The sequence below is a fragment of the Chaetodon trifascialis genome, chromosome 19 (genome assembly GCF_039877785.1).
Source record: "Chaetodon trifascialis isolate fChaTrf1 chromosome 19, fChaTrf1.hap1, whole genome shotgun sequence".
NCBI lineage: Eukaryota > Metazoa > Chordata > Actinopteri > Chaetodontiformes > Chaetodontidae > Chaetodon > Chaetodon trifascialis.
The window spans coordinates 8,803,258-8,830,805 of record NC_092074.1 but is presented as its reverse complement, the minus strand read 5'-3'; the positions used below and the strand labels follow the sequence as shown (position 1 = coordinate 8,830,805).

The 27,548-nt window shown below is 41.9% G+C and overlaps 2 protein-coding genes across 2 annotated transcripts in view; one reads left to right on the top strand and one right to left on the bottom strand.

Moving 5' to 3' along the window:
• The window catches only part of atad2b (ATPase family AAA domain containing 2B), a 67,614-nt gene extending 49,597 nt beyond the window's left edge, over window positions 1–18,017 (bottom strand). Inside the window, exons 1-19 of the mRNA XM_070987042.1 lie at window positions 17,805–18,017; window positions 15,882–16,048; window positions 15,495–15,526; window positions 15,230–15,377; window positions 14,643–14,742; window positions 14,404–14,533; window positions 14,091–14,240; window positions 13,856–13,931; window positions 13,558–13,659; window positions 13,220–13,331; window positions 12,867–12,982; window positions 12,472–12,646; window positions 11,448–11,536; window positions 10,141–10,300; window positions 8,782–8,872; window positions 8,308–8,619; window positions 7,516–7,666; window positions 6,470–6,656; window positions 5,874–6,059 (exon numbers count right to left, since the gene is read on the bottom strand). Coding sequence (XP_070843143.1) covers window positions 5,874–6,059; window positions 6,470–6,656; window positions 7,516–7,666; window positions 8,308–8,619; window positions 8,782–8,872; window positions 10,141–10,300; window positions 11,448–11,536; window positions 12,472–12,646; window positions 12,867–12,982; window positions 13,220–13,331; window positions 13,558–13,659; window positions 13,856–13,931; window positions 14,091–14,240; window positions 14,404–14,533; window positions 14,643–14,742; window positions 15,230–15,377; window positions 15,495–15,526; window positions 15,882–16,048; window positions 17,805–17,903 — 2,583 coding nt within the window. The 5' untranslated portion in view covers window positions 17,904–18,017. The remainder of the gene's footprint in view (window positions 1–5,873; window positions 6,060–6,469; window positions 6,657–7,515; window positions 7,667–8,307; window positions 8,620–8,781; window positions 8,873–10,140; window positions 10,301–11,447; window positions 11,537–12,471; window positions 12,647–12,866; window positions 12,983–13,219; window positions 13,332–13,557; window positions 13,660–13,855; window positions 13,932–14,090; window positions 14,241–14,403; window positions 14,534–14,642; window positions 14,743–15,229; window positions 15,378–15,494; window positions 15,527–15,881; window positions 16,049–17,804) is intronic.
• A 2,270-nt stretch (window positions 18,018–20,287) lies between these two features.
• Window positions 20,288–25,805, top strand: ubxn2a (UBX domain protein 2A). The gene is made up of 7 exons (XM_070987978.1): window positions 20,288–20,396; window positions 20,779–20,841; window positions 21,089–21,191; window positions 21,427–21,536; window positions 23,034–23,171; window positions 23,922–24,083; window positions 24,734–25,805. The coding sequence occupies exons 2-7, from the start codon at window positions 20,798–20,800 to the stop codon at window positions 24,915–24,917; spliced, it is 741 nt and encodes a 246-aa protein (XP_070844079.1). The 5' UTR covers window positions 20,288–20,396; window positions 20,779–20,797; the 3' UTR covers window positions 24,918–25,805.
• Window positions 25,806–27,548: the final 1,743 nt, after the last annotated feature.

The window sequence follows — 27,548 nt, the reverse complement described above, 5'->3', positions numbered from 1 at the left end:
GACAATGGCACCACATCTGTTCAGTGTGGTTTACGCATTAGTATAAGTTAAGTGTTAGCAGACAAATATGAACCTTTATCCAGCAACCTTAATTTCTAGTGTGCATCTATACTGGGGACTGTGTGGAGGAGCTTCAAAGTCCCAGTTCACTTTCGTAATGGAGCTCAAGGCCGAGGGGACAGGAAGCCCTGGTGCTGACTAAGCACCTACTTTCCACTTTATATCTCCTCCCATCTGTCTTTCACATCGATCCTCTCCCTTACCCATGACATGCTTGTTCTCTCTTTCTCGCTGCATTGCCTTCTGCTCTCTCTCTTATCCGCTCTCTCTGGATTTTGCAGGGTAGGAAAAGGAGGAATGGAATAAAAACAAAGAAGACAATAGGGGAGCCAGAAACAGTCAAAGTGTGTGCTACATACACTTTGAGCAGCAGGTAATGATTCTCAGTATTTTTCATGATGATAAAGGCTGCAAGGGTGTTGACATAGGCAGGGAGAACAGAAATGTGTGGAGATGAATGGTTAAAAAAAGAGAGGGGGTACGGAGGAGAGAGCTGAATGTACAAAGAAAATTGGGGATGTCTGGCTGGGAAGAGCAACCATAAAACAAAACTGGACACCTGTTCAGCTAACATGATCAATTCTGAACTGCAGAAACTGACTTAAAAGCAAACCAAAAACATTAACACCGGGCTGTTTGACTCTGTGTCATTACATCCCTTTTTCAATTTTCTGAAGATTAAAAAACACAACTGCAGATGCAAAAATGAGATGGTAGTGAAGCACAGCTTGAGTGAATAATTCTTCATATGGTCCGCATAAGAAAACTATTGCTGAGACACCTTGCTGAATTGTCTGAAGATGGTATCTTAATCTTCCCATAACTAGAAGATATAACACAAAGAAGTGCTGTAAACACACTGCAATAAACAACGCACAAGAAAAGTGTTGATATGGACAATAATGCGCACACTAAAGTCCTGATGGTGGCAAGTGAGTGAGGGTACGCTGGAGATTGACAGGCAGACTGGTGCACCGTCAGCAGTAATGCAGACGCTACACTGGACTGCTGTGGTGAAGGGGGAGCTGAGCCTGAAGGCAAAGTTCTCGATTCACTGGCTGATCTACGTTCCAACCCACAGCTATGGTCATGAGCTTTAGGTTGAGAAAAATTAGGTTGTGGATGTAAGCGGCCAAAAGGTGCTCCGAGTAGAACTGCTACTCCTTCACATTGAAAGGAGTCAGTTGAGGTGGTTTGTGCATCTGCTCAGTGACTCCACGTTGCGTCCCTGTGGAGGCATTCCACCATGTCCAACTGGGAGGACACCATCGGGCACGCTGGAGGGATTACATCCCATCTGGCCTGGGAATGCCTCGGGATGCCCCAGAATGAGCTGGAGGATGCAGCTATAAAGGACGTATGGACACCCTTGCCTTCCTGCTACCACTGTAAACCAAACCCAGTGTTGCTACTGGATTTTGAAGATGGCACCATGGACAAGTTAATATGGCTCAAGTCATTTATAAATACTTTAGTGGTTGCTTTTTGCAATTTTTTGCCATTAAGTGTACAGTGTAACGAAGACTCTAAAAAAGACTTCCAGGCCAGTTGCATTTTGTTAACTCATACAGGGGACACTATAATTTGTGTCACGGCTCCTAAAGACAGTATATTACAAAGCTTGAGGTATGTTAAACACATTGATAATATGGGTGGACTATAATTCAGGAAGAGTGTGCGGTAGCTACTTCACTAGCCAACTGATTCTTCCAGTCTGTCAGCTCAGTATGTAGAGTAGTTTTGTTTACATTTGTACAATCATTCAGAACATATAAGACATATTTAACTGCATCATAATGCATAATAGATATGGTTTGTCTTTAAGCATTTATAAAACTGCAGATACTTACTGTTGCACAGAATCATGATCAAGGCTGTTTTTAAATCTCTGACATGTAATTTTGTAGTGTGCTCAAACACTTAATAATACAAAATAAAAGTCAACTGTGATCAGTAAAATATAGCTCAACTATCATAAAGTGAGGTAGGATTTTTTTACATTTGTTTTTAGAAATAAAATTCTGTCTAAATCTTTGAAAAATGAAAGCAATTTGAAATTATGCGACAAAATCCATCAAAAATAAATCATCTGGATACTTTGGTGAAGACGTGTATGTTGTTTGGTACCGTATATGCTTTACTTCAGCACTGAAATTAGATTAATGATGTATCAACATTCATGTATTTATGGCAAAACTGTGCTGCAAGCATTCATATTCAGCAAACATTTTCATGTCCTTACAATGCACTTGTGTTAACTCAAAACACACATCCCAGAAAGTACAACACTGCTGAACAGAAAGGCTGATGTGACACCATCTCCCTCTCTCTCTCTAGCTGCGGTTACTTCACCCTTACAATCACATGTTCTAGCAATTTCCATCGGTCCTCCACAAAGAAGGAAGTCAATCTAAGCAGAGTGAATGGCTGTTAAGGGAGGGAGAGAGGCTATGTAGCTGGACCCAAGACTGTAGTGTCAATTTTGGCTGGGGAGGGATGCTGTCTGTTCCCTGCTGAGGTTTGGAGCTGAGACAGCAGCTGTCACTGTGTTCTCTGTGCCAGAGAGTGAAACAACACTCTCAGAGATGGCCAAATCACTTGAAGCACCATAGACTGCAGCATGCCTGTGCCTAAAAATTAAAACCAAGACTCCTCAGAACTTGCTGAAAGCAGCTATTGGGACACTTTTGAGACAAGAGATAAAACAAACAAGCCTAGCAAATAGGTCCATTTATTAGACAAACAGCTTAACATATAAACAGCCTGAGAAAAATTCCACTCATTCAGCAAACAGTCTGCGAATCATACTCTCTCTGGAAAAGCTGCTGCACTGTTTCAGTGGGACCAACTACTAGATGTTCCCCTTACAGACTTCGCGACAGAGGTTGCAGATACACCTGCATTACATGAATGTCTGCCTTCATAATTGCATTCACTTGAACACATTTCCTAGTCATACCACAGTTACTGTATGATTGTTTTTATTGGCTGAGGTCATCTCAGCACAAACATGAAACCTGCTTCAGATACGTAATCCATTGCAGTTATGTGATTCTTTATAGTAGAGCTGATAGCACGGTTATATTTAAACACTCCATTTGGTGCATTCATGTGGTCACAGGAAACTTCAGCATGGTAGATTTGAGAATTGGCTCTCAAATAACGAGAATCACTATTATTGGAAATGACAATGCCCGACTGAATAGCAGCCTTATCAAAATGAATAAGCTAGTGCTTGTCTGAAGCATCCAGTGGGGACAAGTGTAGCTTAAGGTTTAACAAGTCCCAAGGAAATCAACCAGAGTAGCCAGTCCACTGAAGGCTGGTGCAGTTGAGAATGAGGGCTGACGGAATTTCCCAAATTGAGAATGAGAGAAGTGTGAACAGTGAAAGTAGTTAAGGTAAGGAGCATTTTCTTATGAGTAAATTAATGCAGCAAGTGGGCAGCAGTCTAGCATGAGGGTTGGGCAATAATCTTTTTGTTAACTATTTATACCAAGCATTATACCAAGCATTTATATGAATCCTTTTAGCTTTTAGCTTTAAAAAGGAGCAAAGATGGGGTCTTTTTACAATGTAACTGCAAAACGTTAAGAAAAGAACTGGTAGCAGTGCATGAGACTCAAATGGGGAAGAACACACAGCAGAAAGGCAGCATAGCCTCAGGACAGTCTTGATGCCCTCATGCTGGCTCCATGTCGGCTTGAGTACAACATTAGTCCCATCATGCGCTTCCCAATTTTCCAGGCTGCATGACTATGTGTTCAATGACCAAAGAAAAGTTAATTTGACAAAAGAAAAAAAAAGTAATTGCCAATCCTACAATCCTACATGGTTTCAGCCAGTCATCTAGTATGCAATAAATAGCAATCTACCTTTTGATACAGAGGCTGAACTGTCTGCGGGGTGGGATTTCTTCTATTTTCCTAATCTCTTAACACAGCATGTGAATCAACAAACGTAAAGTAAAAAGCCTTCAAGAAAAGTAAAGAATTGCAGGGAAGTATCAATCAGAGAACATAAACTAAAACTAGACTTACCATCTTGTGGTTATACGCCTCCACCACTCAAATAGAAGTGCATATTCATGTCTGTCCAGACACATGTGTAGTGAGGAATTCAATGAAAAGATATTAAGTTTCCTTTTTTTGGCAAATGTCTCAATCTATTGACATGCATGATTCCAGTTAATACTTTTCAATGACAAACATGCTGTCTTCACTTACAGACCATTTTTACAGAGGACTGACAGAGAGCTTCATCACATGATGCAAAGACAATCCCCTTAAGTTCAATGTCAACAATACCAGTAAGCTTGTGGTGGACTACAATGCTTCAAATATGAATGTGGCTGCAAAGAAGCAACAAATTGTAAAATGAGGATGCTTCACACACATCTTCAACCCAGCAGCACAGAATATCTATACAATCACCACAGTTTCAAGGTGGACACCCAAGATTAGTGTCACCAATTCAGTATGTGACAAAGCGTGAAATATGATCACAATCTCCCCTTCTGTTCCTGAGTTATGGTGTTGAATAATGGCCAGGAAAGTGCTTTTGCAAAACATCATGATGTTACAGTCATGATGACCTTTTGGATAAAAATACAAATAAAAATTCTTAAGTTATGGACAAAAAAATTGATGTTTTGTACGAGATGTAATAAAATTCCCTCCAGGCATTCCTGAGAAATCACGTTTACGAGAATGGGTCAGACGTGAGATAGCAGCAGTGACCTTGACCTTTGACCACTAAAATCTAATCAGCTCATCCTTGAATCCAAGTTAACGTTTGTGCTGATTCTGAAGCTATTCCCTCAAGCCGTTCATGGGATATTGCAATCACATAAATCGGATGAAAAGACAAAACATAATAAATGGTGTGCAACAAAAAATAGATAAACAAGTTAAAACCACCAGAAGAGTAGAAAAATTGAAGAAATAAAAAAAGGCAACTAGAACAACAGAGGTTGAAAAAGAGCTTAGGCCTCCATGGGTGCAACAGCCCAGGTGCCTCACGTCCTAATGAGACAGCTACAGAGAAAGAAGCATCCCAAGAGCCCCTCTCTCTCCTTGGAGCATGGCCAGGGTTGAGGCCTTGCCAGCAGCAGCCACACACAGAGAAAGAAACAGAAAAAAATCTGCACAGTCTGCACAGGCATATTGATGTGTGTGTGTGTGTGTGTGTGTGTGTGTGTGTGTGTGTGTGTGTGTGTGTGTGTGTGTGTGTGTGTGTGTGTGTGTGTGTGTGTGTGTGTGTCCTGGGGTGAAGACATAGGGCTGCCAACCCCCAGACCTAATTAAAGTCCTTCTGTTGCCTGACTAGAGAGGACCCTCCTCCTTATTTGTCTCCATCTCTTTTTTTCCCCTTCCAATTTTCTCTCTTTCCCCTTACTCTAACGCAATCCCTCCCTTACAGCCTAACCCACAACGGGTGGTCTGACTCTTTGGAGAAAGATATTAATAAATCCAAGAGCGAGGATGAAGGAGCAGCGGTGGGAATACCCAGGGAGAAAAGTGGGCACTGGGATAAATGTAAGAAAAGGGAGATGGAGCCAAAGCAGATGCAGATGACCTTGACTGTGACAACTTGAGTGTGTCTGCAGTAGCAATCCTGAGCATGACAGAAACCCTTCGAATCATTCTTTAGCCTCGAATACTACATAAAAAAGACATTGGGTTAACACTCTGCTCTCTCAAATAATGGAAGCAATTGTATCAACAGTGATATGGAACCACTGAAAAACATGGGGCAGGCCTCCAGGTAAATCCGAAAATGTCAGCTCAGGTGTGTGTACACGGTGTTCCTACCTCATCTGACAGCTGTGAATAGTGACTCTCGGCAGTAGCAAGGATAAGGACAGGGCTGAAAGAGGGTACATCCTGCAGCAAGGTGAGGAAGGTGCTCTTCACAGTGTCACTCACTGTCTCCCACCATTCTGAGACATGTGGCATGAATACCACACTGGGCACGCTCCGGCGTGCCTCACGGAAAACCTAAAACCACACAGACAGGCCAAGCACACATTGTTGGTTAAATTTGAATGAATAAGAAAAAAAGCTTTTGTTATGGAGGTTCCATACACAAAGCAAATGTAATTTCATTGTGTACCTGAGATAATTTACATTTAAGTGAAAGTTAACTTCATGTAAGACAGCTTTATTCCTAAATTTTGAGCATGGTCTGGTTGTTGATTGTAGCTTGGTGTATTAACACATTAAACTAAAGATATTGGCCAATATATCAGCTCCAAACTGTCATCACTATATCAGCCCTTAAAAATCTACAACCAGTCGACCTCTACCTAAAAGTCCTCATTCTCTTCAAATTTAAACCACCTGTGCAACAGATGGCCTTGTGTGTGAATGTCTGCATTTACTCATGCATCAGTGTGTGGGTGTTTTACCTGAGCACAAGACTCCTCTGGCGTCTTAGCGCTGACGGAGTAGAGAGTGGGCAAATCTAGGCGGTGCACTGGCAGCTTGTCCAGATGGTGCAGCAAGGCAGGGGCCAAGTGGGAGCTCTGTCCTGAGCCTGGAGCCCCGGCCAGGAGAAGACGAGGCCGGTATGCTGTGGGCTGCTGGAGAGCAGAGCTAGAGACAGAAGGGAGTTCATAGTTAGCATCATCTCTAACACCTTATAATCACTGACCAGCAGCCATACGGTCATTCAAACAGCATTGTCGCAGCATAAGCACTGTTGTTTTCAGCTTTGTTCATTAGTTTCAGTAAGCTAATGCTGATATGTAGAGCTAGTGTTGACTCAATAACCCCAAAGTGCTTTGCTATAAATCTACATAGATAAACTACCTCAGTACATGCTGTAAAAATACCAGCAGAAATCACAGTTTGTAATATTTCAAGGACAAAATTAAGTATTACATCTCTGATTAAGCGGGATAAATCAGTACAATACGAACATAATACAGAGAGGCTTTGCCTCTTTTGAACAACGATGAACTCTAAGAAACAGGAGCTGAAACAACCATGTATTCACATCATGTAGATTGACTGAAAAAAAAAAAGAAAGAAAGAAAGATGCACACACAAGTGGTTAGAGAGAATTGCGCAAGTGTGTTACAGCTTGGGCAAACCTTGAAATTCCACCATATTACACAGAACTTCCCTTGTGTGCATGTCACATAGACACACACAGGGCAACATGTCTGCAGCATGGGCTCTGCTTGCACACACATACATGTCAGCATTCAACGTTAGCTCCATGTTTGGAAATGCAAATGTATGTGCTGTGTGTGCTTGGCATATGCTGGCATGCTGAATTCCTCAGCCTAGATGGGCATATATTTATTCTCACTTTCATAAAGCCAAGAGTATTAAAAAATGTCCCATGTTTGTTTATAGTAATGTACTTTGACACCAGTGTCTATGCTCTTTAAATACATTTGCTTTCTTACACATTGCAACTTTATGTTTTTTTTTCCTTTGGACTTACGAGGAGAAATGGAGGAAGGGTCTGTGCGTTGCAGAAGAGGAGAGCTGACTCTTTGGGGATGCAGCGGGCTGGACTTCATAAATGGAAGCAGAGCCTTCCTCATTGTCATCATCGCTATACAAGTCCTCTTCGAGCAGTTGATTGTCACCGCCTAGCACAGAGAGAAATGCTGCCTTTACAGCCATGCACATGTAGCAACTCACCTTTCCTGGAGTTACAGAATACAATGGTGTCGCTTTAAAGTTTGCTTCTACAAAGTTTAATTCTCAAAGCTGCCATATCATTGACATTAACGCAGTCATTTCACCAAAAAAGTGAGAATAAAAAAAGAAAGCAGGCTTATTAGGTGAGATCTAATGGGCATTTAAAGCACTTCAGCACCCTGGGAAACTCATGACAGCAATCTCCCACTGGTCAAGTGCTGCATTGAGGCTAATCTGCTGTAAACACTCTTTTGTTGACTGGAGTGGGAGTTATTGAAGTGCAAGCAGGATGACTGGTTATCCAATCTCTGTGCTATCACCCCTGAACTCTCAGGGGGAGTGTTTCACCACAGACTCCATGTTCAGTGTGTGAGGGTGATGCAAAGTACTTTGGCAATAATGTGGGGGAAAACAGAAACAAATAATCAAATAGCACAAAGTGTCAACAGGGAAAGTACACTAACAAGTGAGACAGGTGGCAAGGGAGGAGAGAGCAAGAGGTAAGGTTGGAGAAGCCGTAACCAGCAGCAGGAAATTGAAAAGAAATAATGCAGCTGAAACCGTGGGCGCCTGGGTCCCCGATCCCTACCATGAGTGTTGTCCCTGTCAGTACACTGAGCATGGGGGAAGACTCGGAGCAGAACTTTCAGCACCAAGGAGAAAGAGCTGGCCAGCAGGGGCCTGAGGGTGGGGGACAGGGCTCGGCCTGGGGGAGCCAGAGCCCTCTGAGAGGCTGGGACGATTGTCCTCATGGCCTTGCTGAAGTCACCAGGCCCCAGGACAATGGAGGTGATGTCCAGCTTCAGTTTAACACTGCTGCCATAGATCTGGGGGTAGCGGCGGCGCAACGCCACCAAGGCTGCCTCTGTGCAAAGTGCTTTGATGTCAGCACCGCAGTAGCCTGGGATCAAGCCAGACACACAGAAGTTAGTTCATACATTTTGTTGTTTTCAACAGCACAGACGACATGAATGTCAGCAGGTTAAAACAAAGACTTTTTCAAAAAATATGTGGCTGAGACTGTTCAGTGTCATACATTTTTATACACAGGTGTCACTCTTACCGACACATTTTTCTGCAAGTTCATCTACAAATGGCTCAGCCAATTTGGGATTCCAGTCCCGTGTGTGAATCTCCAAGATGTGCTTTCTGGCCTGAACAGAGGATTTGGGGTGGACAAAGGGGAAAAGCACAACAAAAAACAGGAAAAGCAAAAAGTCAATACACGAGGGTCCTCAAGACCTGTGAAGCCAAAACCTTTCGAAAATCACGGAATGTAAATTCATTTTGATTTAATGTGTCATTTAAATAGCATGTTGCATAAGAACCAAAGAAAAGCATGACAAAAACACCAAGGAAATCACATTATCAACATCATAATTAAAACCATGATACTCACTTTAACTCTATCTAGAACTGACAACAGCAAGAGAAAGATCAAAATGGAATCAAGTGCGTGAGCCAGTTCAAGTGAAGGGCTTGCTAACACTTCAGCACCATGTGCCCCTCAATTCACTGCATCGTCTCCACAGGACTCTGCTTTGATAAGCAGACATCAAGAGCAAAGCGGTCTTTGTCACGAATCAAAAGCAACAGTTTTCAGCATCTTTCATCACATCTCCTCTTCTATTCGGGAGACACAACTAAGACAGATTTCATACAGGATTCTGGCAGCTGGGGCAATAACCTGGAGGGAGTTGAACTTGAATGTGTGGAGAGGATCGCTATTGGCACAAAAGCAAGGTTTTTAATCAGTCAGAGCTCACAACTGGTGAACCTTGCTGGCAATGGCCTGCAGATTACGCTTTGATTACCAATGATCCTACTGTGCGGACAAACGATGCAAGGCGACCCATTAGACAGGCTCGATGGGGAGGAGTCACCTACACCGAGCTGTTTATCTGACTCACTGTCACTTCACACACATATAACATTGTGTTGTGTGTAGCAGAAAAAACAAGAAGTCCCCCCCAAGTGCAAGAATAAAGCAATCAGTTCTACATAACAATAAATTCTTTAAAATTGATTTTTAATTTTCCAGAAACTTAATAAGCATGCTTTCTTGCTTGCTGAAACAAAACATCAAGGAAATAACACTTGAGGAGACTCTTAATAGCCAGAGGAGAGGATGCACTAATTTTGTCGCAGGACTAAAACACTAATTACTTGTGCTTTATATTGAATCTCCATCTGGCTGTGCATGTGGGTGCAGCACTGCATGCACATTAAGTAATCCTTATACAGAACATTGCATTCTGTTATCTCACGTTTGGACAGATAGAAATTCTGTGGTGCAACAACATCTTAGGTGCCATGCTTCTACAATGAAAAACACACCCATTGAAAATGCACAGTGGAAACAAGACTTTGCATGTGTGGTTGTGTCAATTGCACACAATATTGATGTTTCACACTGTCTCACCTTCTTGTCGGGCAGGCTGAACAGAAACTCCCGGTCAAAGCGTCCAGGCCTCCTGAGTGCTGGGTCGATAGAGTCAAGTCTGTTTGTAGCACCAATGACCACTATCTCCCCACGACTGTCCAAGCCGTCCATCAAGGCCAGCAGAGTGGACACAATAGAACTGGACAGAGGGAAGGAGGTGGTGGCAAAGAATGTAACACATGCTATTTAGCATTCAGTTGTATCTAATCTTACACACTGAATCACGAGTATAAAAATGGCCTGAATTTCTCACAAGACAGTTCTACAAGAACAACATCTAAATTTGACAGCACATATGATATCTCAAAGGCATACTGCATGAGTTAAACACACACAAATATACATGTGGACATTTAGAGCACAAATAATTTTTGAGATTGATAAAGCTCATGAGCCAGTACTGACCAAAAGAAGGCTTTATTTCAGCACAAAGAGCTGGTCTATCAGACGTGCATACTGAACAAAGATATCAACTGTCCTCTTTCTGTGTTGAATAGAGCTCCATGCATGTATTTACTTGGCAGAAAGAAAAGAGCATCTATAATCTCAAGCATAAGCATATGAATAAGCTTTGATCCAGAAATGTAATGTCACATTTCAGTTACAAATATTCCATTGTCTATATGGGAACCATTTCCACAACGATCAACCGCAAGCTGTGTTTGCATAATAGGATACTTCCTCACCTACAGTTCATACTGCAATGCTCTAAATCAGAAAGGAAATTGTTCTGATTTCCCATTTCCATTGCTATTGTGCACTCAAGTGTCACCAATGTGAAGCACCCAAATCCATATCCAGCCAATTTCATCCAAAATGAATGCAGCAGAGCCAGCAGTTTTGAACATGCATTTCCAGAAAACATGTGCCACCTATTGGCAAGGACAGTAACAGCAGCAGCAGAGTAGACCTGCAGGTGCAGACATGCTCATGTGTTCAAAAGTAAAAACAGCTGCAATTTTGACAGCTTCACCATTGGATGTCACGTCTGTGAAATACAGTTAGTTTATTTGTTTTTGAAGCTGTTAATTTTGTGTGACTGTAAGAAAAAAAAAATAAGTCTGTGTGTTAAGAGTTGGTCAGAGTTTCTGAGTGACAAACAAGGTGACTGTACTTAACAATTCTGCTATTTCCATTTTTAGAATTACAGACATATGACACAAAAAGTTCACTGCCAAACTGACAATAGCTGTAATTTGACACTGGATGTTGGAGGTAAAGTGTATCTGGAATAGTCGTACCTTTTTTATTTTTTGATATGTGGGTTACAGCCACGTCTGCCTTACCTGTGTATCTGGTCTTGCCTGCTGGAGCGAACAGGAGCCAAACCATCAATCTCATCAAAGAAAATAATGGATGGCCTCATCAGGTAAGCCTGGTCAAAAGCAAACATAAGACCAAAACCAAAGCATTACACTCACTGAAAAAAATATATATCAATGCTGGCTGGTAGGGACGGGTGGTACGACGGTGTGTACCATGCAACAGTAGATAGTGTATGCACTGCTTCCCTGCTACACAGCAAGCAAGTGGGTAAGTTTATGACACTGCATGTGTAGCTGCTTCCTACACTTTTCTTCTTGCCTGTATATTGCTTTCCATTCTTTTGTTGATTTTGCAGATACGTTTCAATACACATCGTACTGATATCAGCACAAAAACAGTTATTATGACAGATGAGCCCTCCTCCTACACGCTCTACCCAGGCACCACCCCTCACCTAAAGCAAAGGGAGTATTTCAGTGAGAACACATCTTACACAGATAAATGTGCTACATGTGTGAAAGGGCAACTCTGGACGCTGTTCAGACCTCATTATCCATACACTGTCAGGAGTTCATGTGAGAAAAAACACTTTGGTGTCTATATATTCAGGGCAGGGAGCACGTTGTACCAATCCAGCTACAAGGTCGCATGATTTGGGCAGCAGGGCTGCTCACCACGTTCTCATGTAACCTGAGAGAGTTGGTGGCCATAATGCACCTCCATTGCATCTCTGTCGAATATTAAAGCTTCCACTTTGAAAAAAGTTAGTTTTACTACATTTGAGTCTTTTTGTTCTAACTTAAGTGTTGAAATATGGTGTGATATGGTTATTTTAAGCCCAGTCTTAACTGAATTCACATAACAATTACTAGACCGAAGTTACAATAGCTAGCGCACAAGAAATACAGGAATTGAAAATATTCTACCAACAGCAAACGACGAGTTTTCTAATTACACTGTGAAGCTAATAAGGTCGAGCTGTGGTTACAAGGACATTGTCCAAATTGCCTTAAACCTCACAAGTGTGCTGCCTAAGTGTCTCACCTGGTCAAAAAGCAGGCGTAGCTGCCGTTCTGACTCCCCGACCCACTTGCTGAGGCAGTCAGCTCCTTTTCTCATGAAGAAGGAAACCTTCCTATCTCCATGGCTACACTCATTGGCAAGCGCCCGTGCTACCAGGGTCTTTCCTGTCCCCGGAGGGCCATAGAACAAACACCCTCTAAAAAGGAAGGGAGAGGAAATGGATACAGACTTTTTAAACATTTACATATTTCAAATATCTTGTAGCTATGTACCAACACAAACATAAAAATGTCATCATGAAGGGCAGAACATCTGTGATCAGATTTTAATACAGTCTGTTTTCCATCAAGCTTGTCGGAAAATACAACAAAACCAAATTAATTGATTCTGGATATACACATGCTAGTTCTTCTCACCTGGGAGGCTGAATCTTAAACTTCTCAAAGATCTCAGGGTAAAGCAGTGGGAACACTACCATCTCCTTCAGTGACTGAATATGATTACTGAGGCCACCCACACTGTCGAATCTCACCTGGGAGGAAAACACACATGTTTAACATTCACTCATGAGAAACTGAGACTTTCTGAAAGATCTTAAGCAGGAAACCTCTCTGTATGACAACAAAATTAACTGATAAGTATAACTGAAGATCTTCATTCAAAGTTATTATGTTTCATCTGCAGCTCATAAAGGTTTGAACATTTCCAAGTTTTAAGATGAAAACTGCTGCTTTACAGTTTTTTGGTGCTTGTTAGCATTTCCACTCACTGAGCTATCCAGGTTCATGGGATCCACATCAGCTAAGCTGGCACCCACTTTCACCCGATCACGCAGCACCCCACTAGCCAGATCTTCTGCAGTCAAGTTCATAGGCAAACACCTGTGAAAAAACAGGACTGACATAAATGATTACATCCAAACAGTGCAAAAACCTACTGACACACAAATTGTGTTGTGATTGCTTCAGCCCTTGTACTGCCAATAACCCTAGATCTCAATTACTGCATGGTTCCTTTAAAAAAAACTCAACTAAAGGTGTTTGGATCAAAACAGAGGAAGATGAAAGTAAGATAAAAAGACAGAAGAAAGAAAGCAGCAGCCGTCACCTGTTCCTAGCCCGGGCCATGCTCTTGCTTTTCCTCCGCTCAAACCGCTCCTCATCAGAAGATGAGGTGGTGTCGCTGCTGTGAATGGCATGTTTCTTCACTCTGGAAAAGTGTGACAATCTAGATTCAGTAACACACCATTTCCTAATCAGCAAAGACCAGTGGAACCTTTTATAAAACCTTTTATAACCACAGCTCTGGCTTCATTAGTCATGGTAGTGAAAAAGCTGCTTGAGAGTCACACATAGAACATTTAGCATCGTATTCCACCTGGATTATTCACAATTTTTTTACAAACCTTATATGGCTTCTTCTTGCTGGGGATCTGTGGGTGTCAAAGAGTGAGGGGTTGCTCTGTTTTCTGTTCACAGGCTCTGAGAAAGCAAACACAAAGCAACTGGTTGTCACAGAAAGCCTCTAAAAATAGTTTTAAAAGCGATTACACTGAAAGAAAATCATTAAATAAACCAACAATGTCCCTACACACCATGTATATACAAAGGTTTGATTCAAAAAGGATAATCAATACTTACCGATAGGTGGTGCCTCATATCTCTGAACAGTCTTTCGCTGCCTCAGGTTATACGGTCTGTCATTTTCCTCTCCAGCCTCTTCCACTTCATCCCCTTCATCGTCTTCATCATCATCTTCTGCATCATCTTCCTCTTCCTCACCGTGAGAATCTGAAAGTCAAAAAGTGCAGTTTTTAAACTTCAGATAAGAAAGCTATGAATAGTACACGAAACAATCAACTCCAGATTTTCACATTTTGATAAATTCGGTTAGAGTTGCTTCTCTCTCTCCTTCTCCACTGAATCATAAGTTGAACATTAGTAAGAAAATGACCTTCCGTCCCTTCCTCTTCTTCCTCCTCCTGCTCAGTTTTGCTCATGACTTTGTGGTGTGTAGGCATGCTGAAAGTGCTCCTGCGCATGGACTTCCTGCGCTTCACTCGGGAATACATGTCCATGTTTTCCTGGAAAAATAGGGCCTTTATCACTTACTGTATATTCACATTAGATGATCAGGCAGTGGTACTGTACTTTACACCTCTGGGCTGTGCATGACAGCACAGCCACACTCACCTCCTCAGTGTCTCCAGTCCACATGCGAAGTCGCTCCACCTCACGGTTTTGCCTGATGCTGCTGATGTTGTCCATCTCCTGAAGGACAGCCTCAGCAGTGCTGCACGCACACAACACAGAACATGACAAACTGAAGGTACCTTTACAGAAGAGCAACATGGGTAAACAATTCTTGTCTAACAGTGCAGTACAGTGCAGTGCAGCTTTCAACAGTGACATATTTATATAGCCTTTTTACTCCCGAGTATGGCTCTGACTTTCATCTCTAATTTGAGGGTGTTCACATTCATATTAAGTGAACAGGTGTGCAGGACTTGACTGCTGCACTGTTTAAACATTGAGGGGACTCGGTATAAACTGTACCACTGTCCAAATACTTTAAGTGCAGATTGTGCTGTTTTAAAGGAAGCAGACCTGGACAACATGGCAACCAAACCATACTTTTCTCATATATAAAGAATCCAATTTCATATGTTCCAAGATGAATTAAGCATGCTCCAAACAATTTAGACAGGTCTGCTTCCTGTTTCTCTTCCGTTAGATGGAATATTGCATAAAAAGGTGTCAGTAGTGTGGCTGCTAGCTACCTGTTGACCAGTTGGTCAAACAGCAGGCTCTGATTGAGGTGTTCAAATTGGCTCTTCCTCACCCGGCAGCTCCTCTTCAGCTCCACATGGCCATTCATGTGAGAGTGATCTCCCCCTCCACTCTCCTGATTCGGGTGACTCATATGGGCTGCAGCATCAACAAAAATTTAAATTAGGGATCAATTCTTCAACTGTACACCTCCCACATGCAAACGTTCAATGAACTGCTTTTAAAAAGGGGACAAATTTAAAAGAATTGCATTACCGTGACCATTTTGCATTATGCGAGAGGACAACCTAGAAATAAAACAACAAAGTGAAAATATGTATGGATATCAGAAGAGAACACTACAATCAATCACAAAGTACTGTTCGAGAGCTCACATTAAGTTACAATACACAACATGAAAAAAAGAGATCTGACTCTACAGCAAATAGCTGTTCAGCCTAACTCTGGTTTACACAAACTTTGCACAGACAAACTAATAAACTAAATGGTCTAAATCAAACTTTAAAAAAAAATAAAAATTCATTATACCCCTGCCAAAGACAATGTAGTAGTGTACTAGTCTATCACTGTGCTACACAATATTATGCACTGTATTCTATCATTCAGCAATACTCATGAGAGATACAAAGGCCAGCAGCTGACCTGGTGCGGTAGGTGGGAATACCCCAGGTGACCCTCTGGCCCTTAGTCTGAGGGGAAGGGGAGGTATCACTGGAGCTGGGCTCTGAGGCGGTCTGCCGGCGCGTTCGCTTAGAAGGGGGAGGCAACCGCGGACTGCTGGGACTGCTCACATCACTACTGGGATCCTTCTGTTCCACCAATATTACACCAGTTTAAGAGAGGAAGAAGGAGTGAACGCAATAGTGACAGTCAGAACAAGGAAGCAACAGAGAAAGTGAATACCTAATACCGTGACAGCGTTTGACAAATATTTCCATCAAAAATTTCACCCCATCAATCATTATACAAAGCCAGAATATTAATCAAATAACCAGCATGAGCAAACTGTTTAAGTGAATATCAAATCTACGACAACATAAAAGACGAAAAACAAGAGCAAGAGAGAATAGTGTGACGAGGTGAGACATCTTGTACCCATCTCCTCAATGTATTCTCCAAATCACAACAGAGCACCTCGCAGACATATGCCCTTGATGCTCACGCCCTTCACAGCTTCACCTCCCTGCTGATATGAGAGTCTATCTCACTGTTGTCATAGGCAACTGTCTGCAATGGCTGCAGAGGGGTTTGTCTGACTGGCTGGGTAGAGAGATGCAGACAGACAGAAAAGTGCAAGATGTACTGACAGTGAACAAACGCAGCTGTGGCCTGATGGCTGCACTTTGACATCGCTCCTCATTAAACTCATTTTCCTAACACTGTCTCAAAATGATGGTCAGGCTAGCAACAAGTTTTCTGACAGCAAGGTCTACACGCATCCAACGGACGGAAAGGTCGGGAGGGTGGTGTGTACAACTGAATCTGACATATTGGAAATAACATCGTAAAAGTGTAAGGTTTGTCACTCTAAAGGGTTTTTAATCACAGATCGCACCGCCATGTGTCATCAGTTAGCCTGGCTCTCAATCTACAGCACTGGACGTAAGCCAGGAATGACTTGAATTTCTTCAACCACAATTCAACTAAGTATAGATCCTCGCCAAACAGCCCATTAAAACTCAAGAATGTTCTAATGACTGTCGATAAATTATCAGATCGGTGAATTATACTGTTCGTCTGTGTTAGGCGTTGCAATAATCGTAAATAACGCTGGGACAGAGAACCTCTAGCCTTGCATAATCTCAATGTTTACATTTTGAGACAAAGACTGTCAGCTTGTAGGTCAAACGACCGGAGTACTAACTAAGGCTATTCATTTGGTGTACATGTCGAATAAATAGGAAAACAGCATTCGGTATAACGCTATAACAGTGCGTTTAAAACACTTATTGGGAAAATACGCTATATGTGGGTCTTTAGGGCATTTACACCAGAAAGTTCACCAAGTTCAGACTTGCTGAATATGGGACTTGAGCCAGCCAACTGTTTTGAACCTGGGACTCCCTTCCCCCACTGTAAGCTAGCTGCCGAGCTAGCCATAACCTACAAACGCTAGCTTAACTAAAGCTTTATCTCTCTATTTGAGAAAATATGAACGCTAACACTTCCAGGGCGCCCACGTGAAGTACTGCTAACAGTCTCATGTCAAACTCCCTGTTGTCTTTATTTGCAAGGCTAATTTGTGGAGACAATGGTGAAACAAGTCAGCCGGGCAAAATTGCCAAACACAAAGGGAACTCAAGTTGGGGCTAGCCGGGAGTTAACATCGCTAGCATGTAATTTGACAGCTGAACAATTCGTTCAGTGCGAACGACACGCGTATGAATGGCGGCAATAAAGTCTTTTGTTGTGTATCAACGTGACTGAGTGGATGTCAAGTTCAATGCTGCTCGTACTTTGCTGTGAATAATACATTATGTGGAGCACCTTGAGGCCACGGCTACAGCTACCTAGCCAACTAGCAGAGCCAGCTAGCTCGCCGGCAAAGAAAGGAAACCGGCTTACATGTTCCTCAGAGTTTCGCTCGTTTCTCGACGACGACCTAGTCCTCGAGGAGATGAAGGGGCCGCTCCCCGGCCGTGAGCTTTTCCTTGTGTTCACCATGTTTTTTCCTTTTGTCTGCCCTTACTGAATCTCCCTAGCCGGCTCCAAACACTGCCTCAGTGAGCGCAGCATCGAGGCGCCATTTCTCTCTCTCTCTCTCTCTCTCTCTCTCTCTCTCTCTCTCTCTCTCTCTCTCTCTCTCTCTCTCTCTCTCTCTCTCTCTCTCTCTCTCTCTCTCTCTCTCTCTCTCTCTCTCTCTCTCTCTCTCTCTCTCGCTCTCTCTCCGTGTGTGTGTGGATGTGGGTCTGTTTGGCAGGTGCATTCATTTTTGCTGACCGGACTACTGTCACAAAGAACTACTAGCATAGTTCCCATAGGGATACTAGAAAAATATCACATAATAATCAACCACACTGTTATGAGTGCAGAGTACAGGAGGGATGTGAACAATGAACTCTGAAGATACAGAATTCAAGTTATGATAAAGTCACTCCACTAAGTGTGACTGAAGCACGTTAAGTCTCTGAGGGAATGTTAAAGGAATTAAGTTGAGAAAATGTTTTTTGTGAACTTGACCGTGACTTTAAGTTTTTATTTTCTTGTTTTTAGTGCAGAAAAGGTGAGTGAGGTTGGACACTAGCTAGGAGCTGGCAGGTAACAGATGGGCAGACTCCAGTTTACTGGAGAAAAGTTTAAGTGTTTCCAATGTCACCATTTGGAAATTCAATCTCCTTTCTACAAAATTCGGAAAAGTTGACCAAACAATGTAGACATGTAAAATTTGCAGACTGCCTCAAACACAGACTGAATATTAATGACCTTTAAAACTTTATTATTCTTTATTATAACCTCAAAGCATGTCATCTAAATTACAGAAATAATGACAATCATTCTCCACTCTTTCTGTTTTCACCAATGCTCCTCATCTTGTACCATTTGGTTGCCACATCTTAGAAATATGATGAATACTGTATATGGAATATCATAACATCTGCCAGGCAGAAAAAACTACAAAGATGATCCAATAATGCTTTTGTAATTCGGTCAATACTACATGTGGGACAATATCAGCAGAGCGTTGAAGCCTTTGATTATGAAGTAAAACAAAACTGTAGTTTGCCAAGAACATCCAGCAAGCCCCTGTGGGATCACTTGACCCCAGTTTGGGGACCACTGGTGAAACCCAAACCTGCATGGATGTACTATTTCTGGCTTGACTGAAGATGCAACTGTGCTAGTCATCTGTTTTATGTTTTTGGTTTATCCTTTTTTTTAATACCCTTAAAATAATGTTTATTTCATTGTATATAATTCATTATGTTTGTGTGCGTGGAGGTGCAGAAGGCATTGTCTGTGATCCAAATGTAAGGAAAAAAAAATGGGTATCTACCATTGGAAATCAAAACACAAGATTGAAACCTTTCCTCAAACTGAATGTAACTAAAACTTGACAACACAAATTTCTAATGTTTTCTCATACTGTTAAAAGTTTGTTTATTAGTAGTATTTTTTAATTACTTAAATTAAACCAGTGTTTTGAATTCTGATCAGTTGTGAAACATACAAAATTAGTGCATATATAACTAAAACTTAACATGTATGTGATTATATCTCATATTTATGGTCAATTAAAGGATTAATGGGCCTTTATGAGTAGTTGCAGTGAGTATTGTTAGTCACTTGTGTACATCACAACCTTAAGAGGCAGTGCCCTTAACATGACAATTTTTACTTATTGTGAATAATAGATTCTGAAAGTCAGCCACTTTATTAACTCATCCTGTACAGCATATTCTAATACTTGTGGTTAGATTATCTGCTCCTAGTGGTCAATAGGAGGTAACGCAATGTCTAATCTGTGGCATCGCTCACTGGAACCCTTCACCACCTGAAATCATGTCTTTGTGTGAAAAGTTAAGGATGGAGTTGTGGTATAACACATCTCATATGTATAATGAATGCAAAGAAATGTTAAGTGAAAGTAAAAAAGGCTGACTTCCATAACAGAAACATTTTTTCAGAGTCAACTGCTCAGCGTTAAATGGAAGGGCACATGTCCATTTGTTCTTTGACTGTATGAGCAATGTGTACAGTCCTCTACAGAAATAGAATTGCAGTTATTTGACATGAATATAAAGCATAGAGGATGATAATATTCAAGATGAAGTTGATTATAACCTCACTTGAGATGCTCTATACATTTCATTAAAAAAAATGCATGTCTGTGCTACAAGGTAATGTTCAGCTATTTCTGACCATTGGACTTCGATTTCGTGTGTGTGTGTGTGTGTGTGTGTGTGTGTGTGTGTGTGTGTGTGTGTGTGTGTGTGTGTGTGTGTGTCAGGTGTTTTATCCATGCCATTTAATATTGTATCATCAGATTCAATTGGGATTGATGAGCATGTGCTGAGCTCAGCAGTACAGGGTCATTACGACAAGAGGGGTCGATTTACGGCGCGGCGACGTCACACGTATTGCTCAGCAGAGGGGACGCTTCCTGAAACATACGGCTGCAGATGTGTAGCCCGGGATTTACTGCCAAAACACGGACTGGTAAATCAGTATTTGACCTTAACCTTAATACGAGCATGCAAACGAGCATCTGCTGTGTGTATATGTGTTTATAATCCACGGTATTCTACACAGGCCCTGTGTCGCTGGCTCTGTGCGCGTCCATGGCGTTCAGACGCCCACTTACATAATTCACGATGATGTTACAGACTGCTTGGTTGTTTATCGACAAGGGTTGAGGCATTTAATGGAATAGCATGATCAGTTTTGAAGCTTTTATAGCAGTATAGCACACTAACAATGCCCACGCGAATTTCATTCTCATAATAAACCGCGGAGCTAATAAAGGTTAGCTTAAAATGTACCAAATTTACCTGTTAAGGTGATAAACCCTGTTATGACTGTCTTAATTTGATTTTCTTAGATGGGAAACATAAAACGTCATGAAAGAGATTGACACTGTGGGGGGTGAGAAACATGAAATATGGTAAGTGACAACAAATTGGTTTAACCACTGGATTTTATGTAGGTCAGTATAATGTGTGCTGCCTCTAGGATGAGTAGATCAATTAGGCTGGACAGTAATGTGCCAAAGCTAAATATTTATCATTTCTGTGGCTAAGAAGTCAATATTGCAAGGTTTCTGTACAATAAAGCCCATGACTGCAGGCTGAATTCAATAACATGTATAATGACTGAATTGCTCACATGTGTATTTCTCAATGGGTTGTCAGTGAAGAAAACGAAGAGGAGGCTCCAATGAGGCGTAGCTTCTCGGTAGAAGACCTTCTCGATGAGGTGGAGAAGATCTGTTACGACGCCTCGGGGACATCGAAGGTCTGACACGAATTCACCTCACTAAATCTGCAGGGCCACGTCTCAGACGCAGGAAAACACACACAAACACGCATATACTGCAATATTGTAACATATTAAACATACGCCCTACATTTTCTGGAGGAGCAGGGAATTAGATTTAGGTTGACATTTTAAAACTTATGTGGCCGCCTGATCCTTCCTTAGTTTCTGATTTAAGCACATGGGGGGATCATTTTTATGGGCCTCTTTCCAGGTGGAGATGGTGGTGAGGCTATGGAAGGATGGCTTCACTGTGAACGATGAGGAGTTTCGCAGCTACTCCGTCCCAGAGAATCAAGACTTCCTGGATGCCATCAAAAGGGGGTGAGTGGCAGGCATATCGAGTACGATTTTCCAACCTTAAAGCAGTAAAGGGCAATGATATCTCAACTTCTGACAGGGTTGTTGATTGATGTCAGTGACTTAACAATTACCTCGACAAGTGCTGAGATTTCTGGCTTTTAATAGCTCTCCTTCCGGCCTGAAACAAGCTAATCTGCTCCTCTCACAGTTGGCAGTTAAAGATGGAGGAGACTGCGATGTGTGATGGTCAGATATTGCAACACATATTATTCTCCAGCTGATCAAAAGCAAATGATAGAGCAGCATATAATATAATATTATTACTTTTATATTATATTGTGGTATTATGCTTCATCGCTAGATGCTTCTGTTGGCTCTTGGTTGTATTGAGTGTCGTGTCTATGACAAAGAAATGTAACCTGTATCGGTGATTCATTCATACTATTTCTGAAGTTAATAAAAAGATTATGTAACAACTGTCTTATTATAGTATATCCCTGTCATGTAAGAAGATGTGTGCACATTATGGGTTTAATGAATGTAAATTCAAAACTCACAGCTTTAGGGCTGCAACTAACGATCATTTTCGTTCATCTCCATTAATCCATTAATCACTTTGTCTATAAAACATCTGAAAATTGTGAAAAATGCCCATCACAGTATCCTAAAGCACAAGGAGACATCATTAAACACCTCGCCTTTTCTGACCTATGCTCCAAAAACCCTAAATATTACATTCAGAAGTGGAGCAAGTCATCATATTTGAGAAGCTGGAACCAGCCAGTGTGACATTTTTTAGTAGAAAATGATTAAACGATTCATCATTTAGCAGAATAGGTCATTTTATTTAGATCGACCGGTGGATTACTTGACTGATCGTTACAGCTCTACGCAGGTTAATGCTTCCTTGATAGCATTCAAAAAGGCTGCATTTTTTTCCACAGACATTGCTACAAAGCTACAGAATTAGAACTACATTGCATGAACTTGTATGAAGTTTTATTTTCAGTCCTCTCTGCACATTCACTCTTTCTCCACTTTGCATTGTCACTCGTTCTCTTTTTCTTATACAGACAAGACTAGTGTTTCATTGTGCCAACTCGGGGCAGATGCACCACAGACACGGGTCACTGAGCTCTCTGGGTTAGGTTTGCTGGTGGTTGACTAGTTTTCAGATTTCACTTCAGTTCAAAAATGGTGATTCACTTTTAAGAAATACAAATGCAGACAAGCTTTTTAAAGCTTCACATCACACGAACAATTTGCCGTATACATGCAGCGCATGCAGAGAGAGAGCTGAGCCTTATTTGTAGCTTAAATGTTACATACTGTCTGTCCTTGGTTCGATCTTACAGCCAAATCTCATCAGTCCCTACAGGGAAATTAGCAGTAAAGATGTCCCTCCTGCAGACCACAACCAGGCGACATAAGATAGATAAAGCATAATGTTCCTTAGTGCTCATTTGTCATATTGATTGATCTGACTAGACGCCAAGCCTGATCTTTAATTTGTCCCAGGGAGCTTCCAGCAGAGTGGGAGAGCAGAGCAGAAGAGGAGGAGCTGGAGATCAGTGTGGAGGATCTGATTGAGGAAAATTATGTTCCCAAGAAAAAAGCCTTTCACCCCTTCAGCGGCCGAGGATACCGACTTGGCAGGTAAGAGAAATCCAATGTGCGCTTTTCTCACACAGCGTAAACGATGTGAAATCTGTCCTCTTTGCTGCAATTCAAACATGTTTGCAATATTTACGTGGTCGTATGTCATTTATATGGTTCTCAAGTTTCTCTGTCCCCTGAAAGATTAACGGATCATCAAGAAGATGATTTTTCTAGATATGAGATTCTTATCCACCAGCATTATTACAAAGCATTACGTCCCCTCTAAAGGCAGAAGTTCTTGTGATATTCTTCTGTTGTGATATTACCAAGTAGGAGCAAGTTTATTTATATATCATGCTTAAGAACAACCTGAGTTGACTAAAGTACTTAAAATTTTATGTATGTTGATGCACGATCATTTTGCAAAGAAACCTCTTATGATTGTCATAAATAATCAAAAATGCACCTGTTGAGCTGATGTTCCTGTTTTCAAGTCGCATCTGTCTCATGTCTCAAGTTCCAGGATAATATACCACTCTGTACCACTAGGGGTCCTTCTAAATCAAGCTTTCAAAAAACCCATGAGCAAATCTGACCAAGCAGACTGTCAGCCTGATGAACTGAAAGCCTCAACATGTTCCCAACATCACTGTATGAATACTAAACTGTGCCAGGCCCCAAAAATATTTTCTGTGAGACTGTGTCTACCCGCACCTTGCAGCATTAAATGAAAAAAATACGCAATACATGTGCTGTATGTGCTTTTAACTGGCTCTTAATCTGATATTTATTTCTGTCCATCCCCAGCGTTGCGCCCAGAGTTGTGGCCAGGTCACCATCTGTGCACGAGGATGGAGAATCTCTTCCTATTCCCATGGTAACAATAGACCACGCCCTTCCTGTTACCTCCCTGCAGATCTGGTTGGCTGACGGCAGGAGATTGGTGCAGAGGTTTAACCTATCGCATCGGTATGTGTTGCAATGTCAAGGCCCAAACACATCTGAGCTTCACATATATAGTATCTACATATTAAAGAGAGACTCGCTGTAAACCTACCCCTGCTACACTGTCTGCAAATCCCCTAATCTCAAGCATCGCAGGAAAGAAGTAGTTCATGGAATGACAAAAGATTTTTGTTTGCAGTAGCTTGGGAGGTGGTGAGGGGGTTTGTTTGAGGATTACGTAATGCTTTGTTCTAGTCTGCTGGAGTTGAAGGCACGGTGCATGTTATATCCCCTGCCACAGCGCACAGGGCTGCAGAAAACATAATCTGAGATGTAGCAACGGAGTGGATCTATAAAATCCCCAGAGAGGGATTGCGTAACTCAGATGCAGCATTTATATAACAGAGTTTGTAGTTTAAGGATAGAGAGGACTGAGCCCCTCTAACCTTCAGCGAGTGTGTGAGGAGTAGTCCTGCCATAGGATCGCTCGTCTTTGCTCGGTCGTGATTAATAATAGATTATGTTACTAGTATAGTGGCTCTGAGAGAAACCATGTGTCACAGGAGACAGTAGAGTATTTTGCCGGTAATGCTTTCCTTGCTGGAAATGAAACAGACGTGAGGAATAGTTCTAAGTCTGCCTTTTCTTTAATTCAGTCTCTGATTCTTTTCAAGGATCACGGATGTTCAAGATTTCGTGGCACGTTCCCAGAGGAGCTGCCCACCGTTCGTCCTGACCACATCGCTCCCTTTCCGGGAGCTCACTGACAAAGAATTAAGCCTAGAAGAGGCAGATTTGGCCAACGCCGTCATTGTCCAGAGGCCCCTGAACACACAGGCTCCATTTGGACACTCCTGACTAAAAAGGCCCTTAACTCGCAGCCACTTATCCCTTTCACTAACACCTCACCACGACCCCTATTTCAGTCTCAAGGCCTCCTATGGCTTATAATGTCTCTTTATCAGGCTGTTTGTGCTGCATTTGCTGATTATTCCCCCCTACAGTATATTAATCTCTGTGTGGGATTACCCACAGTCTTAATGGAGATGTTGTCAGTTAGTTATCTCCACCGTCACAGGCACTCTGGAGGTGCTGTTGTCAGTGCTTACATTGTCTTCTTCCTCTGGAGGACAGTGTCTACCTGCCAACAGATCTCCCTAAACCCCCAAACTCCAGAAAAAACTGTCAAGGCAAACCAGCTCTGTTGTCCGTGCAGATGGTCAGCCATGTGTGTCCATCTGTTGGTCTGCCACATGTAACCCTCCCTCCTTTCCCTCACACACACACACACACACACACACACACACACACACACACACACACACACACACACACACACACACACACACACACACACACACAAACACATACACACACATACCACCAGCACCGCCAACCAACTGTCCAAAGTCTTCCCAAACTGTGATCACCAGGTTTTCTGCACTATTTACTGAAAAACAGGTGTTTGTATTGCGGAGTTTACAGTTGTATTTAATTAACGTATTCTGATGTTTTGTTTGCACATTGCTATGGTTTAAAAAGGTGACAGCTTGTTATTTATTTGGCCTGACTGTTCAGGTCTTTCAATTTTTGCAATTTTATGCATTTTTTGAACAGTTGCCTTTGTTTTTTTGTTGTTTTGGGAGGGTGGATGAACTCAGAATGTATAATGTGTTGTTTTATTTGACTGCTTCCTTTAAAGACATATCACAAACCAAGGTACAATAAAAAGTCTCCTCAAAATTCTGCGCATTTTTATGTCTTTTTCCTTTGATATAAAACATAATGAAGTGGTTTGTATCCAAGCTAATATCAAATTCTTAACCGCTTTCAAATTCATACCACTGCTGCCCAGGTGTGAGGACTGGTGACAGAAATAGTTGATAATTAAAGCATCCATCGGCTTCAAGTGATTATAATTATCATGGTGATTATGGCATGACACCAAGCAGCACCTTATTTCCTGCTGTAATGCAACATCTGTGCTGTCATTACAGATTTAATGGGGATTTAGATTAAGAAGGCAGGGAGGGGCCACTGATGCCTAACAAGTCAGAATTGGAGGAATGATTACTTCACAGTGTTGACACTAAGACACGTAGTATGGAAAGCACGTATCTGATGGTATGAGGTGTAACCACAGCGATCACTGTGTTCAGTGGTTGTAGAAATCAATGGCTTTGCAACAAAATTACCCCCAAAAGGCAAAGAATGGGCTAAAAACCTACTTAAGATTGGGATAAAAGTTGAATCAATGCCCTTTTTTTCTTGAATGAGGCACCTTATGTTCAGTACACGCATGTGCTTTTGCATATGAGTGTGCTTGCTTCTCCATCACCAAGCTTTCTGCCTGGTCTCGGGAAGAAGGCGAACACCATTATCCATCTTCAATATTTAAAGCAATGGAAGGGAGGGGAGTGCAGAAGAGAGGGGTATGTATTTGCTCATGGCAGAGGAAGAAGAGATGACAGCCTTGTGGTGGTCAAGGTCAGGGGAAGAAACTCAGCAGCAGAAATGGCCCGTGTATCATAACTCCCTGTCAGGAATAACCTTTCTATGAGGCCATGTTGCACATTTTAGGATTTTTACCTGACTGTGCAGGCTGATATGCACCACTTGCTTGGCAGCCAGAGGGGGTCTGGCTAAAGAGTAAAAGAGAGCACATTTCCTTTGTGCTACATATTTAATAAGGCTAAGCATGCAGGGAATTACTTTCCCTTTAACTTCCACATTTCCTTTCAGAATGACCCTTTTACTCGTGCAGCAGCCAACCTTTCATTTTGCACATTCCTCTTCACGCATTATCGGAAACATACCCATTCTAATGCAGGTCATATGCCTGACTCTTCTGCAGTGGTGCCTTTCTCATTGTCAGTAATGTGGTTTTGGTAGAGGGGTTTGCATGCTTGGAATTTATGGGCAGGTATGAGGTTCATCAGCCAACTTCTCCATGACATGTTTGTTGTCAAGCTCTGTGGAGAGGCTCACTGTGGTGAGTCAACAGCTTGCACTAAATGAGCTGCTCATGAAAATACTTTGTGGAAAAAGGAACGGCACTCAATATGTCATATGTCAAATGCTGAATAAAGGGCCTATCAAAATAATCTTCAAAATGTGTGAGGAACCATATGTATATATAAATTCACCCAGTTTATTCAAGAAGCTGTACCATCAGCTCTATGTGGAGCAGTTTACAAGAGGTTAAATAAACATGAACGGTGCAACACAGCTAATAAGTTACAATAGCTTCCTCTACTGTGGGCTACACCTCTATGGCCAGTACTGTCAAGATGGTGTGCTGGTGGCCAAAGGCTTCAATTCATGGGTCAAAGTTCAGCGAAGTTAAACTCAACGTAATAAAAAATGTCTGTGGATTTGCTTTGGCCCATGAACGAATCCATTTATCTCTGTGATTCCATTGTAATGAATCGAATTCACTGTTTTAAATGTTGGCATGACCAGGCTTTAATGAAAGACGCTACTTGATTG

Excerpts from the sequence above, each read along its gene's own strand:
- ubxn2a (XM_070987978.1), top strand. The coding sequence starts at position 20,798 with ATGAAAGAGATTGACACTGTGGGGGGTGAGAAACATGAAATATG. Across the intron at positions 21,537-23,033 it reads CTGGATGCCATCAAAAGGGG|GGAGCTTCCAGCAGAGTGGG; the intron begins GTGAGTGGCAGG and ends AATTTGTCCCAG. Across the intron at positions 24,084-24,733 it reads AGGTTTAACCTATCGCATCG|GATCACGGATGTTCAAGATT; the intron begins GTATGTGTTGCA and ends ATTCTTTTCAAG.